Here is a 12,673-nt window from a genome sequence, read left to right as displayed (position 1 = left end):
TCTCATTATAGCTATTATTATACAGGCCTTAAAGGGTGTTCACCCAAAAATGAAAATTCTGTCATTAAATCTTACATTTACATTTAGTCATTTAGCAGACGCTTTTATCCAAAGCGACTAACAAATGAGGGCAATAGAAGCAACTAGACCTTCGTTCATCTTCGAAACACAAATTAAGATATTTTTGATGAAATCCTAGTGCTTTCTGAGTCTGACACCCGATAGACTGCAACGTTATATCCACTTTCAAGGCCCAGAAAGGTAGTAAAAACATTGTTCAACCTTAATGTTAAGAAGCGATGAGAATACTTTTTGTACGCAAAAAACAAACCAAAATAATGACTTTATTCAACAATTTCTTGTCTGTGTCAGTCTCCTACACAGTTTACGTTGTTACGCATATGTTGTGGTGCTCACGTGAACAGCATCGGCCAATGGTAAGCCGGCATTCTGCCGTAGCACTTAGAAAGTGCTGCACTATATTTGCTACGTCAACAGCGCAGGAGACTGACACAGACATGAAGAAATTGTTGAATAAAGTAGTTATTTTTATCGTTATTTTTATATGTTTTTAACACACAAAAAGTATTCTCGTCCCTACATAAAATTAATGTTGAACCACTGTAGTCACATGGAATATTTTAACGATGTCTTTACTACCTTTCTGGGCCTTGAAAGTGGTAAATAAATGCTTTCTATGGAGGGGTCAGAGAGCTCTCTGATTTAAAAAATATCTTAATTTGTGTTGCGAAGATGAACGAAGGTGTTACGGGTTTGGAACAACATGAGGGTGAGTAATTAATGACAGAATTTTCATTTTTGGGTGAACTAACCCTAAAGGGTTTGTTCACTTAAAAATGGCAATTTTGAATTTTGGTTGAACTGTCCCTTTAAGACGCTGTAGGAAATTAAACTGATAAATTGTTTTATGAAAACAAAGTATAAAAGATAGACTATATTTTCTGTAATTTGTTTTGTTCCTAATTTACCTGCAAAGGGATGTCGGGTTCCAGCTCAAAGGGAGGTGTGCGCTCACTCCACGGAGTGAAACGTTTGGTGTTGGGGTCGATGTAGTAATCAAACACTGAACCCTGAGAGGGAAACTTCACAGCTCTCATCTCCTTACACCACCAACGACTGAACTCTGAACGATAGTCTATTAGCTGACAAGAGACAAAGCAAAAGAACAGAGATAGAGTATCACAAATAGAGATTATCACAAAGTGAACAGATATGTGGCAAAAAGTGGTCATGAATTTTCAGACTAACATGGTCCTGGAATAGAGCTCCTCCAAAGGCCCACACACATGCAAACACAAAGTAGAGCTCATAGAGCTCACGGGGTGAGTCCGGAGGGGTGTTTTCTTCAGTCAGCAAGCAGTCCAGCAGACAGCACAGGGTCTGATACATACAAACAATAGGCACACATTAAAGTAATAGAAAAGTTTGGCTATACTTACCTATGTGTGTTGGACTGTGTGTCTCTTACCTGCACCATGCTCATCTCAGGTATAGGTGTGATTGTCTTAAGGTTGCATCTGACCTGCTCCAGACAGTAGGGCACATACTTATCAAACAATATAGTGAGATTTGCTCGCTCAGATTGGGCCTGACGGGTGTCTATCCAGCTTGTCACATACCTGTTAATTAAAATGAGGGGTTGAGTGTCTCAAACACAAACTGCAGTATTTGATACAAAACCTACTCTACCGCTCAAAAGACTCCAGGGTCAGTAAGATTTTTCTCTGTAATAATTTTGCTCTGTAACAAGAATGCATAACATTTATCAAAGACATTTTATGAAGACATTTACAATGTTACAAAATATTCCTATTTCAAATAAATGTTCTTCTCTGAGGTTTATATTCAAAGAATCCCGAAAGAAGTGTCATGGTTTCAACCTAAATTTTAAGCAGCAAACCTGTTTCTAACATTGATCATAAGAAATGTTTCTTGAGCATCAAATAAGCATATTAGAATGATTTCTGAAGGATCATGTGACACTTTGCAATCACAGATATGTTGCATTTTAAAATATATTAAAATAGAAAAGTTGTTTTAACTTGTAATTATATATCAGAATATTATTGTTTTCACTGAACTTTTTAACTTTTGACGAATGAAATTAGTTTGAGAAATATGTCAGTGAAGTGAATACTCTCACTCACGAACTCCAGCCCAGATCCTGAGGGTTCACGTAAAGAATTCCAGCCCTAGATACTGTAGCCGGTGTTGCAGCCTTCAGGTGGCTGATCTCAAACAGCAAACGCATGGAGGGGGTCAGTGATATCCGCTCATTACTGGCCAAGGTAAGCACCTAATATACACACAGCACATACACACATAAATAAATATAAACAAAATCACACAGTACACACATTTATGGCACTATTAAGTCATGACGAACAACCTTATTATCATCCATGACAGTATTCAGTGATTCAATCCACATGGGGTCGATATCTCCATCTAGAACAATCCACTTCGGTCCATCATGAGATATGGCAGAGAGTTCTCTCATAGTAGAAGAAAACAGACCTGAAACCCAAGAATCTGTGATCACACAAATATACTTTCTTTCACATTTTTATACACACATAAAATGGCCCCAAAAATTATCTGGACACATAAGCCACACATAAAAATGTATCACGGTTATTCCATTAAATACCAAAATACCTTTTTCCTATTTTAATGTTTTAAAATGTATATAAATGTAATTTATATCTGTGATGGCAAAGCTGCATTTTCAGCATCTTTACTCCACTAGAGTTTACTTTACTCACTCCACTTTCCTCACTCTTTTTCCACTAGAGGGCACTCCTTCCGTCTTGGTTATCTCACCATGGATTACATTTCCCACAACCCATTGCCCAGACTCATTATGCCTGATTACATCCATCTGTGTCTCATTATTCTTGTTAACCCTGCCTATCTTTCTTCGCTAAATCTTGTTTGTTGTCATACTGCAAATCTGAGTATTATTCTGGTTTCCAGTTTATGCTTTATGACTCTTTTGCCTGGTTATTTGGATGAACACAGCCTGTGTTTCCTGCCGGTTGCCTATTTGGATTGTTTGCCTGTGTTTGACCCTGTGCCTGTTATATAGATTTACGATTCTGGATTACCCCTTAATAAACAACTGCATTTGGATCCTAAACCAAAGTCTCTGAGCAGTTTGTGACACATATTATTGATGCTGAAAACAGTTGCGGTGCTTAATATTTTTACATTTAGCCTATGCGATAAATTTTTTCAAGTTCAAAAGATCAGCATTTACTTGAAATAGATTTTTTTTTAACATTTTAAATGTCTTTACTGTCCCTTTTGATCCAATTTAATTTTCCATTTCTTTCAAAATAAAAAAACCGACCCCAAACTTTTGAAAGGTGGTGTTTAATATATTTATATAAAATGTTTTAAATAAAATCCTATTTTACCCCTTTATGAATCAAAGGTCCCCACCATGTTGTTTATTTCAGATCTTTATGGGACATATGGTTCCTCATAGCAATAGACAAATGCAACACACTCAAAAATTTAGAGAAACAATTGCATATAAACACATATACACCACAGCTGACAGCTGTCTACAGAGATGAACTTCAAACGAAGGAATTAAACCACACTCCCATAAACACACACACATACACACCATCTTTCCACTCCCGTGTAGCTGGGTGCAGGAAGCCAAACAGCTCATCAGTGGTGACAGCTTTAGGATTGATGTCAGTCCAGATGGGCTTCAGTTTCATGTTAGAGTAGGTCTTATGCAGTGTCTTCAGAATCTGACCCATAAACAACCACATAATTCAACCATGAATAATTAGTTTACTGAAACAGCAACATGACCCACTCAAATTAATTGGGCTACCTAGTATAGGCTCTCTAAACATCATGTATTGTGTATGAAAAACAAGAAGCAGCAAATACATAGCTAGAGTCAAGGCTGTAACCATGTCTTGAACATGGGGGGGGCAATTTTTTTATTTTTATAAAGCATAATGAAATAGAACAGTGAAGGAAAATCTAGGTCTACTTCTAGTTGGGAAATAATCATTTTGGGAAATAATATTTGCATTAACTTGCATCAAATATATCGTTAGTCTTGAGATTCTTCCTGTTAGTGAATAAATACATATATCCGCTATCAACACTTGAATTCTTTGGTGGTCAGGTGGTAGAATTTTTGTAAACCATGTCGAAGGTTACAGGTTCTAATCCGCCCTCATATAGTTTTTTTTCTTCTTCATTAAAATCAAAGATATTCAATGATTGTATATTAAGAGCATGGACACGTTTGTGTGCATTTTGTTTTGTGATTTCACCAGAAAGAATAGAGTCCCCGCAATGACATTAAGCGATAGATTGACGCGCTTGTCTGTGTGAAGACTGTGAACGAGCCAAAAGAGAACGTAAACCCTGCCTACTTTGATTTGATTGGCCACCTCAATCATTTTGACATTGACGAGCGCCGTTAGACCTGAGGCAGACCAGACTAAAAATTTAACTTTTAAACCTTTTTGTCATCCTAACATACACAGTGCTGCGTAATGAAGTGCAGGAGAGCAGTGCAAGAATTTGTCCATTTCTAATTATTGGGGGGGACTTGTCCCCCTCAATGTCTATGGTGGTTACGGCCCTGGTTAGAGTTAGAAACTCAAGAGGTTATCACAACCTCAGAAACATTTATCTCTGTGCCTTTCACTATTTCTTCATTGGACTGACCTGACTTTTTCCTGTTCCAGGTCCACCTACTACAAAAACAGAGTGTCTCACTGCCAACAGCTCCTCCAGCTGGGTCACCTGAAAGCAGAAGAGGTGATAAGAAACAGAAGGGGAGAAGATTTGCAACTATCCAAAATCATTAAATGTAAAACATTTGAACATTTCTCACATACGACACACACCTTGAGTATGAAGTTCTCCTCTGGCTGCAGGTGGAGTTCAGCAACTGACTGGCGTACGCTCAGCTCAAGCTGATGGTCTCTCTTGCGTGGGATTTCCAGAAGAGGAAAGAGATCACTTATCAGTCCCAAAAATATTGGCACGTCACTCGTCACAACCTTTGGCAGGTTAAAGTCTCGCAGAGCACGCATCAGCACCTGAAAAACACACATACACCACATTACAAAACATAAATATAAAGCAACAAAGAGAAATTCCTCACTTCTAAACTACAATTCCCATGAGCACCTGCTCTTCAGGACAGCTCCTGTCCTCCCTCTTCAGTGACCCAGCAACAACCAAGACTGACTTTATGGCCCTCAAGCCCCAGTCATAATGATCCTACAAAACAAATAATGATCTTGAAAGATCACCCAATACAATGGACAAAAAAAGCAAACAAAAGCATTAAGTGTGTTCATGTATCAATGCGTGTGTGTGTGTGTGTACCTGTTTGGAGAGCAGCTCTTTGCAGAGTGTATAGAGACTGATAAACTTGCGTGCGAGGAGACGTGCTTCTATAAAACCTTCAGCCACCAACATGATCTCACAGATTAACTCATAATCAGGAATCACCATTGCACATGGCCTAAAACACAGAGATAGGGTTCATGTTCCATATCTTTTTTTCAGTTATAAACATCTAAAAATCAAATATTATTGTCTATTTCATTCCATTCAGTTGCATAACCAGAGCCTGAACCTGAAAAGTGCTTTGAGGTTTTCTGGTAGTTCAGTTCTCCCTGCATATCCAGGGTTCAGAGTGATGAAGATCCCAACTGTTGTCCTCAACTCAATCTCCTCCCCCAGGAAGTGGAACCTAATACATAATGGAATGAAGGGGGGTGATATGGGATGGTTTAACATGTTATGAGATAGAATGGAATAGAAAAGGGTGTGCATGGAATAGGATGGAAAAATTGTGAGAATTAGACTTGAGAGGATGGCAGGGGCGCCGCTAAGGGGGGGTTAGTACGATTGTAAGGGCCCACGCACTTTTGGGCCCCCCAGAGATCGGTTTTATTAGTAGTAACAGTACTGGTTGTAATGTCATATAAATGTATCATCTACCAAAGAGTTACAAATAAAACTAAATATGCCTTATTTCTGCATTTCCAGCAAAACACTCATGAACCGCTCACCGGTAAAATGACGTTCGCTCAAATCCCGCTACGACATGAAATTTCTCTGTATTGTAGGCTACCATACTTGTTGTAGCCATTAAGAAAAGGTATTTAGTTTCATGTTTATGTTTAAATATTATAAATGTTATTTTTTTAATGTCATCTATGTTGATTATGAAAAGTGAACAGGTATGAAATGTGTATTTCTCTCTTGGCGTGTTCACTGCGGTGATGGCGAGTCGTCAACTTCATCTTTGTAGCCGACACTGACATTGAAAACACTAGTTTATTAATAAACAATTAAAATGTCTCCTTGCTATTTTCGACACATTCATAATAATTACTTGTGCCGGTTCTTTGGGGCAAGCTTTATGTGTGCGCTTGAGTGCGGAATAGGCTAATATATTACCTAAACGCTCATTATGGTCTAGAATTCTCTCCAGTATATATATTTTATAAATTAATAAAAGTGCATTAGTGCTTTAAAAAAAAAACGGGTGCAGCCCTACTTATTTCACATATTTTTGAACCAGCATGTCAGGGCATTCTGTGTTGAGCGAACGGAGCTTAATAGGTCAGTATTATTAAATTGCAGACAAAGATTTTGGATTGCTAGGTTGGCTTTTATGTTTGGTGCATTAGGGGGCCCAACCTCATATTCTTTCATAGGGCCCAAAATGGCTAGCGGCACCCCTGGAGGATGGGGTGGGATGGAATGGGAGAAGATATGATGGGATGGGATAGAAGGGATACAGACAATATAAAGAAAGGAATGTGATGGAACAAGACACGATTGGATGCAAAGTTTGTACAGATACTATAAAATGAAATTCCAGGACTTTCAATGACTTCTCAAGCACTACTTGTTTTGGTTTTCAAGGACTATAATCAGAGATTGCTCTTATCAAAACAATGTCTTTATTATCTTTCAAATTCTAAAAAAACAGATGAATAAAATATACTAATAAAACAAAATGGTACAAATAAAGTGTAGCACATGCAAAGTACGCAATGACTGTGGCAACTTTAACAATTGAAAGGATACTATGACAAAGATATCGCTTTCCTTATTCAAACTGATTTTTTTTCTTCGTGAATATATGATGGACCTAAAGAATGAAAATTGTATCACATACTTGGTGAGCAATATCACGCTCATAGTCATGCAAAATGTCTTTATATCTATGCAGCGTTAATTTTGCATGAAAATATTGTTTTATCGAAAAAATTAAACACTATTTTCTTTCAATAATTCAAGCACTTTTTCAAGTACCTCTTCATAAATATGTATGACTGGTTTCAAGGGCTTTCCATGACTTGAATTTCAAAAAGTCTAATTGAAGTACTTCAAGCACTTTAAAGGGATAGTTCACCCAAAAATTTAAATTCTGTCATCATTTACTCTCAAGTTGTTCCTAACCTGTATGAGTTTCTTTGTTCTTCTGAACACAAAGGTTCTGTAACAGATTTTTTCCCCTACTATGGTAGTCAATGGTTGCTCTTGGTTACAAACATTCTTCAAAATATGTTCTTTTGTGTTCAGCAGAACAAAGAAACTAATACAGGTTTGGAACAGCTTGGAGTAACTGATGACAGCATTTTAATTTTTGGGTGAACCCTTTAAGCACCTTGTCCGAACCCTGTGGATGGTATGGAATAGTGTAACATGGAATTTGTACGACATTGTATGGAAAACAATAGAATAGGATGCAAGAGGGTGGGGCAAGACGGAATAGGAGGTGGGAAAAAGATGTGATTGAACATAACATTATGGAACAGAACAGGATAGGATTGGATGTTATTGGATGGTGTGAAATGTGCAGAAATGGAGTGAGATGAAACTGACCTTTGTTTCTTGTTGCGGACTGCATCCTGGATGGTTTTCACCTGCACAGCAACCACAGACAGAACCTCTACAGAGATCCTGTTAAACTCATCAAAACAGCCCCACACTCCCGTCTGGGCCAAACCTTTATAGATATTACCTATGGACTGAAAGAGAAAGGAAGAAAGAGAAAGAAGTAAAGCGAGGTGTGCCAGTAGTGTTCCTGAGACCGATGTATTGTGGCCTGCACACCTTGTAGTCCATTTGCTCTGAGCAGTTGAACACATAGACCATAATGCCGAGCGATCTGCCTAGGTCTTTGGTGGTTTCTGTCTTGCCAGTTCCGGCAGGACCAGAGGTGGCGCCACTCATGGTGAGGTGCAGAGACTGAGTCAGAGTGATGTAACATCTGCGGGTACAATGATCGGCATAGTCAAATAACATCAGCAAGAAGATCACAGCCCAAATCTGATCAGTAATTATGTGTGACACTGACCGGTCAGTGAGCGGTGTTATGACAAGTCTGTTGGTATTCCCTAGATACTCGTATGAGAACTGAAACTGTGCGTCACAGATGTTGATGTAACAGTGCTTCTGCTGCTCATCCCATCTGTGCCGTAACTGTGACAGCCACGCAAATGCCTGTCCACTGGTCACCTAGGACACAGGTCATTATGATGGCATAATACTTCCTCTTCCCAAACCTTTATTTTAGGCAACAGATTAAATACATGCTTGATTACCTTCTGAGATATGAGTTTAGCAACTACATCACGAGCGTGGACATCAATAGTGCTGATGGTCATGATCTTTTGTCGGTCTCCAGGGGTGAGTTCACCCAGTAGCATGTTTATCAGAGAGTTCAGCTGACTGATCTACAGTCAGTTACAGTTACAGTGATTTTCTCAGCTATCAACATAAAACGAAATGAGTTAGTGTTTTTATATTTTTATTTACCTGTTTTCGGTTGTAGTCTTTCAGGGCAGTATCAAAACCTTCCTCCACCCTCTCAAAGGCAATACCCACATCTATCGCCCACCAAATCTGACTCCCAGTCAGTGCTACCTAAGAACCAGACACATACAAAATGCACACACATTTGAAATGAATCTGTTAAATAATTGTTAAATTATTGCCTTCATGTAAGTACATTACTTTGATTGATTCAAACTTCGATTTTGTATTAATGTAGGCTACATGATTTTTGTGTTTTTTTTGTTTTGTTTTGTTCTTACAATATACAATATAATACTTAATGCATTAACTCTCCGCAGCTGACTACTGCTAAAAAAACCGATATCAAATAAATGTTATAGAATTCTAACAAAAGTTATATATAACATTTTTCTTTTTCTTCATTTTCGGCCATGGTGAAAGTATTACCTTGCGGTTAAGTGAGTGAGTGTTAATAAATTAATTTGACCATTATGATTTATCCATAAATGTTTTTGATTCTCTAAAAAGAAAAGTCATTCATCACCACAATGGTTGCATGCGTTTTATTCACTAAAATGAACCAGTTGATAAGAGTCTTTCGCTTTGGAATCGAACTATATTGGTACTGCTTTATGTTTCATGCAGTAAAATAAAGCAATAAGCCCCAAAAAGACGTGGTTTACACTGAATTTAGAACAGCTAAGGGGTGTTGTTAGGCACAACATGGAGCGGAGTGTGTGTGTAGTCTGTGTACTATCCCGAACTATCTGTTTTATAAATTGTATTTTAGTATAGTGCTCCATCCATATCTGCGGAAAAGACAATTCTGCCATTCTGGCCATTTTTAAAACATGGAAATGGTTGTGAATAACACTCCAACTCTGCAAATCATCTTTAATTTGATTCATCATACACTTGAGTTACTATAATTATCTTTTTGACTTCCTTCATGTTAAACAGCCATATTTTTAACATTAGCAAGTGTACGATTTTCTGCCACTGAAAAGGGTGAGTTCTAAACTGCTAAAGTTTAAGTTCATCTCAAAGCACTAACTAAAATGGACCCAAACACTCACTAACACACCTGTGCCGGGTAGTCAAACAGCCACTGATCTCTTGGCTTGTCTTCATATGCTGCCACCGCTTCAGAGATCTCCTGGCGAACAGTGGAACGCATGGCCTTCTCTAGAGTATTCAGCCAACACTCTGCCTGTTACATGATAGACAGACAAAACGTTTTTCAACTACAGCATCTAAAGATGGAGTGTTGCGTATGTGTCGTTGTGTCTCACCTGTCCCTCACACACACAGGGCTGTGAGAAGGGCACATACTCTCCCTCTCTACTGTACATCCCCAAGGCAACAGTTGTTTTGGGATCCGTTGCTCCATCATCATCCTCTTTAAATTTTAGGTCAGCCAGATTGTCAAAAAGCTTCAGCAGGTGTCGGGTCACCTGTGCATTATATGCACATTTACACGCATATGCATTAACACACACACATTCTTTTACAGATAAACACAAAGTGGACATTGTGATGTATTAATAGCAGCAACCTGTCTAGGCTGAGTTCCCTTAGAAACAATTTCCAGCAAGTCACTAGCCGAGACGAAGTAAAAGCGTGGAAATGTCAAACGCTTTGTCTCCAAATACTCAGCCAGAGCCTTCTCGCACACTGACAATCTGCAATACACAGACACACACAAATGATTTGCAATGGAAAAGTGTCATAAAGTTAATTTTTAATGAGTTTAACACACATTACCTTTGCTGAAGAGTCTCAAGTTGCTCCAAGAAGCCTGGCTGATTAGTGACTTGTATCACATTATTGGTCTCCACAACAGTGATCATTAAACCCTGAAACAAGGTTTTGTGTTAATACATTTCTGATCTCGCTGTTAACTCATGCGTACTCTGTCATAATACCTGAAAGTCCTGGTGGATGCCCTGAAACCGCTCAGCGTCATGGGCCAGCTGGTTCCGGATGTCCTCAGAGTTTGTGAAAATACTTTGAAGGTGGGCCCATGTCCGCTGAACCGCCAACCACGTACCAATGACCAGATCAGCCACCACCAGCTTTCGCTGCCAGCCGCTCACCTCTACCATGAAATACTCCACATACTTACTCATGAGAATATTCTGCAACTGAACCTGAGTATCACACATATACACAAGGAATTTAACTGAATTGACCTGGTCTGGTATGACATGAAGTTTAGATTAGATGCAAGATTCAAGTTTATTGTCATTACACATGTACAAGTACAATGCAACGAAATGAGTTTGGAGCAAGCCTCCGAGCCGCAGCTACACTCTAAAAAAAAAGGTTCTATATGGCACCAAAAATGGTTCTTGGCTCGTAATCATAGGGGAACCTTTTTTAGTGCTGTATAGCAGCAATTTTGGTGCTTCAGCGGTTCTTCAGAGGTTCTTCACCGGTTCTTCGACTAAGGTGCTATATAGCACCTCTGAAGAACCGCTGAAGAACCACTGAAGCACCAAAAATTGTGCTATATAGCACTAAAAAAGGTTCCCCTATGATTACGAGCCAAGTACCATTTTTGGTGCCATATAGAACCTTTTTTTTTTTAGAGTGTATTTAAAGCGCCGTCACACACTCCCCCAAAAAAAAATCAGGAAGTGATTTGAGTTTGATTTGATCTGATCTGATCATAACCAAACTAAATTGATCTGATCTAAATTAACTTGAATTTGAACTGAACTAAACCAATTTAGATCAGATCAAAATAAAACCAAAGTGACCTCATCTGATGATGATAACCAAACTGAATCGATCTGATCTGATTGACACTAAACTGAATTGAACTAAACTGATCAGAATTTAACCAAACTGAAAAGATCAGATAAGAATAGAACCAAATTTATCTGGAATCAGACTGATCTACACTCATAACCAAACTAAATTGATCTGATCAGATCAAAATCTAACTAAACTGAACAAAGTGAAGTAAATGTAGATTTAGCTGAGATTGAATAAGCTGATTTCAGCTAAACCTAGCTGACTGATACAGGAAGTTACCTGGTTATCCTCCAGGGTTTCAATGAGGTTCTCATTGGCTTTGAGCAGAGGTGTTCCAGTGCTTGTGTGTGTCTCATACGACAGAGACATCATGGACCACGTCTGCTTTATCTCACCAAGAATCTGTACACACAACAGATACATTTTATTGCACCCTGAAATGCCTCCAAGTTTCTCAGAAATGCTTTTAAATCTCTCTACCTTCTCAATTCCCATCTCTTTGACTGCTTTGTCCACAATGTTCTTCACTTCTTCCTCCACACGGTGGAGCTGCAGCTCTAAGAGATCACCAAGTGTGGTGTTCTCATCCATCACAAAACTCACCTACAGGGACAAGAAGAGAGGTTAGTTCCTCTCTATATTACTCACATGATATTTATCACTCAACTGATATTTATTAGGCATTCCGAAGAGCAGGTGATGTCAGATTATGGTTATGCTAGGCTGGTTTGTGTTTGTTACCCCTGTTGTGTGCATGAGCTGTTGCCAGTGTCTCTCTCTGACAGCAGAGTTTTGAAGTTCATTGACAGCTCTCAGTGATGTCAACAAATTCTTAACAATGGATTCCAGGCCGTTGTAGACGTCCCACGCACGCACCTCTTTATCCAGAGTCTTCATCTCCTACACATTCACAAACATATACAGGCTGTTATTCTATGACAATCAATAAATATACAGTATAAGGCCCCATTTTATTTATCATCTAGATATATTAACAATGATAAATATTCAGCGCTTTCGTATTTATTTTTGTATATGTAGATTGTCATACACCTTGTCCAACCCCTGGTTCTTGAACTCA

At 38.6% G+C, this 12,673-nt stretch overlaps 1 protein-coding gene across 1 annotated transcript in view; it reads right to left on the bottom strand.

The window, feature by feature from the left end:
- Positions 1–12,673, bottom strand: part of dnah9l (dynein, axonemal, heavy polypeptide 9 like) — a gene marked incomplete at its 5' end in the record, with an annotated part of 60,787 nt that overhangs the window by 24,758 nt on the left and 23,356 nt on the right. Inside the window, 24 exons of the mRNA XM_079840033.1 lie at positions 990–1,163; positions 1,270–1,401; positions 1,490–1,640; positions 2,169–2,317; positions 2,411–2,538; positions 3,656–3,788; positions 4,729–4,806; positions 4,911–5,105; positions 5,197–5,289; positions 5,398–5,536; positions 5,651–5,767; positions 7,918–8,063; positions 8,149–8,305; positions 8,393–8,553; positions 8,640–8,771; positions 8,854–8,961; positions 9,917–10,042; positions 10,125–10,286; positions 10,388–10,514; positions 10,597–10,688; positions 10,758–10,982; positions 11,872–11,994; positions 12,073–12,195; positions 12,334–12,492. Of these exons, the coding sequence (XP_079696159.1) occupies positions 990–1,163; positions 1,270–1,401; positions 1,490–1,640; positions 2,169–2,317; positions 2,411–2,538; positions 3,656–3,788; positions 4,729–4,806; positions 4,911–5,105; positions 5,197–5,289; positions 5,398–5,536; positions 5,651–5,767; positions 7,918–8,063; positions 8,149–8,305; positions 8,393–8,553; positions 8,640–8,771; positions 8,854–8,961; positions 9,917–10,042; positions 10,125–10,286; positions 10,388–10,514; positions 10,597–10,688; positions 10,758–10,982; positions 11,872–11,994; positions 12,073–12,195; positions 12,334–12,492 (3,330 nt within the window). The remainder of the gene's footprint in view (positions 1–989; positions 1,164–1,269; positions 1,402–1,489; positions 1,641–2,168; positions 2,318–2,410; positions 2,539–3,655; positions 3,789–4,728; positions 4,807–4,910; positions 5,106–5,196; positions 5,290–5,397; positions 5,537–5,650; positions 5,768–7,917; positions 8,064–8,148; positions 8,306–8,392; positions 8,554–8,639; positions 8,772–8,853; positions 8,962–9,916; positions 10,043–10,124; positions 10,287–10,387; positions 10,515–10,596; positions 10,689–10,757; positions 10,983–11,871; positions 11,995–12,072; positions 12,196–12,333; positions 12,493–12,673) is intronic.

Source organism: Gobio gobio (genome assembly GCF_949357685.1).
Source record: "Gobio gobio genome assembly, chromosome: 17".
In the NCBI taxonomy this organism is placed as follows: domain Eukaryota; kingdom Metazoa; phylum Chordata; class Actinopteri; order Cypriniformes; family Gobionidae; genus Gobio; species Gobio gobio.
Note: the sequence above shows the minus strand (reverse complement) of the source record. Positions and strands in the feature narration are given on the sequence as shown.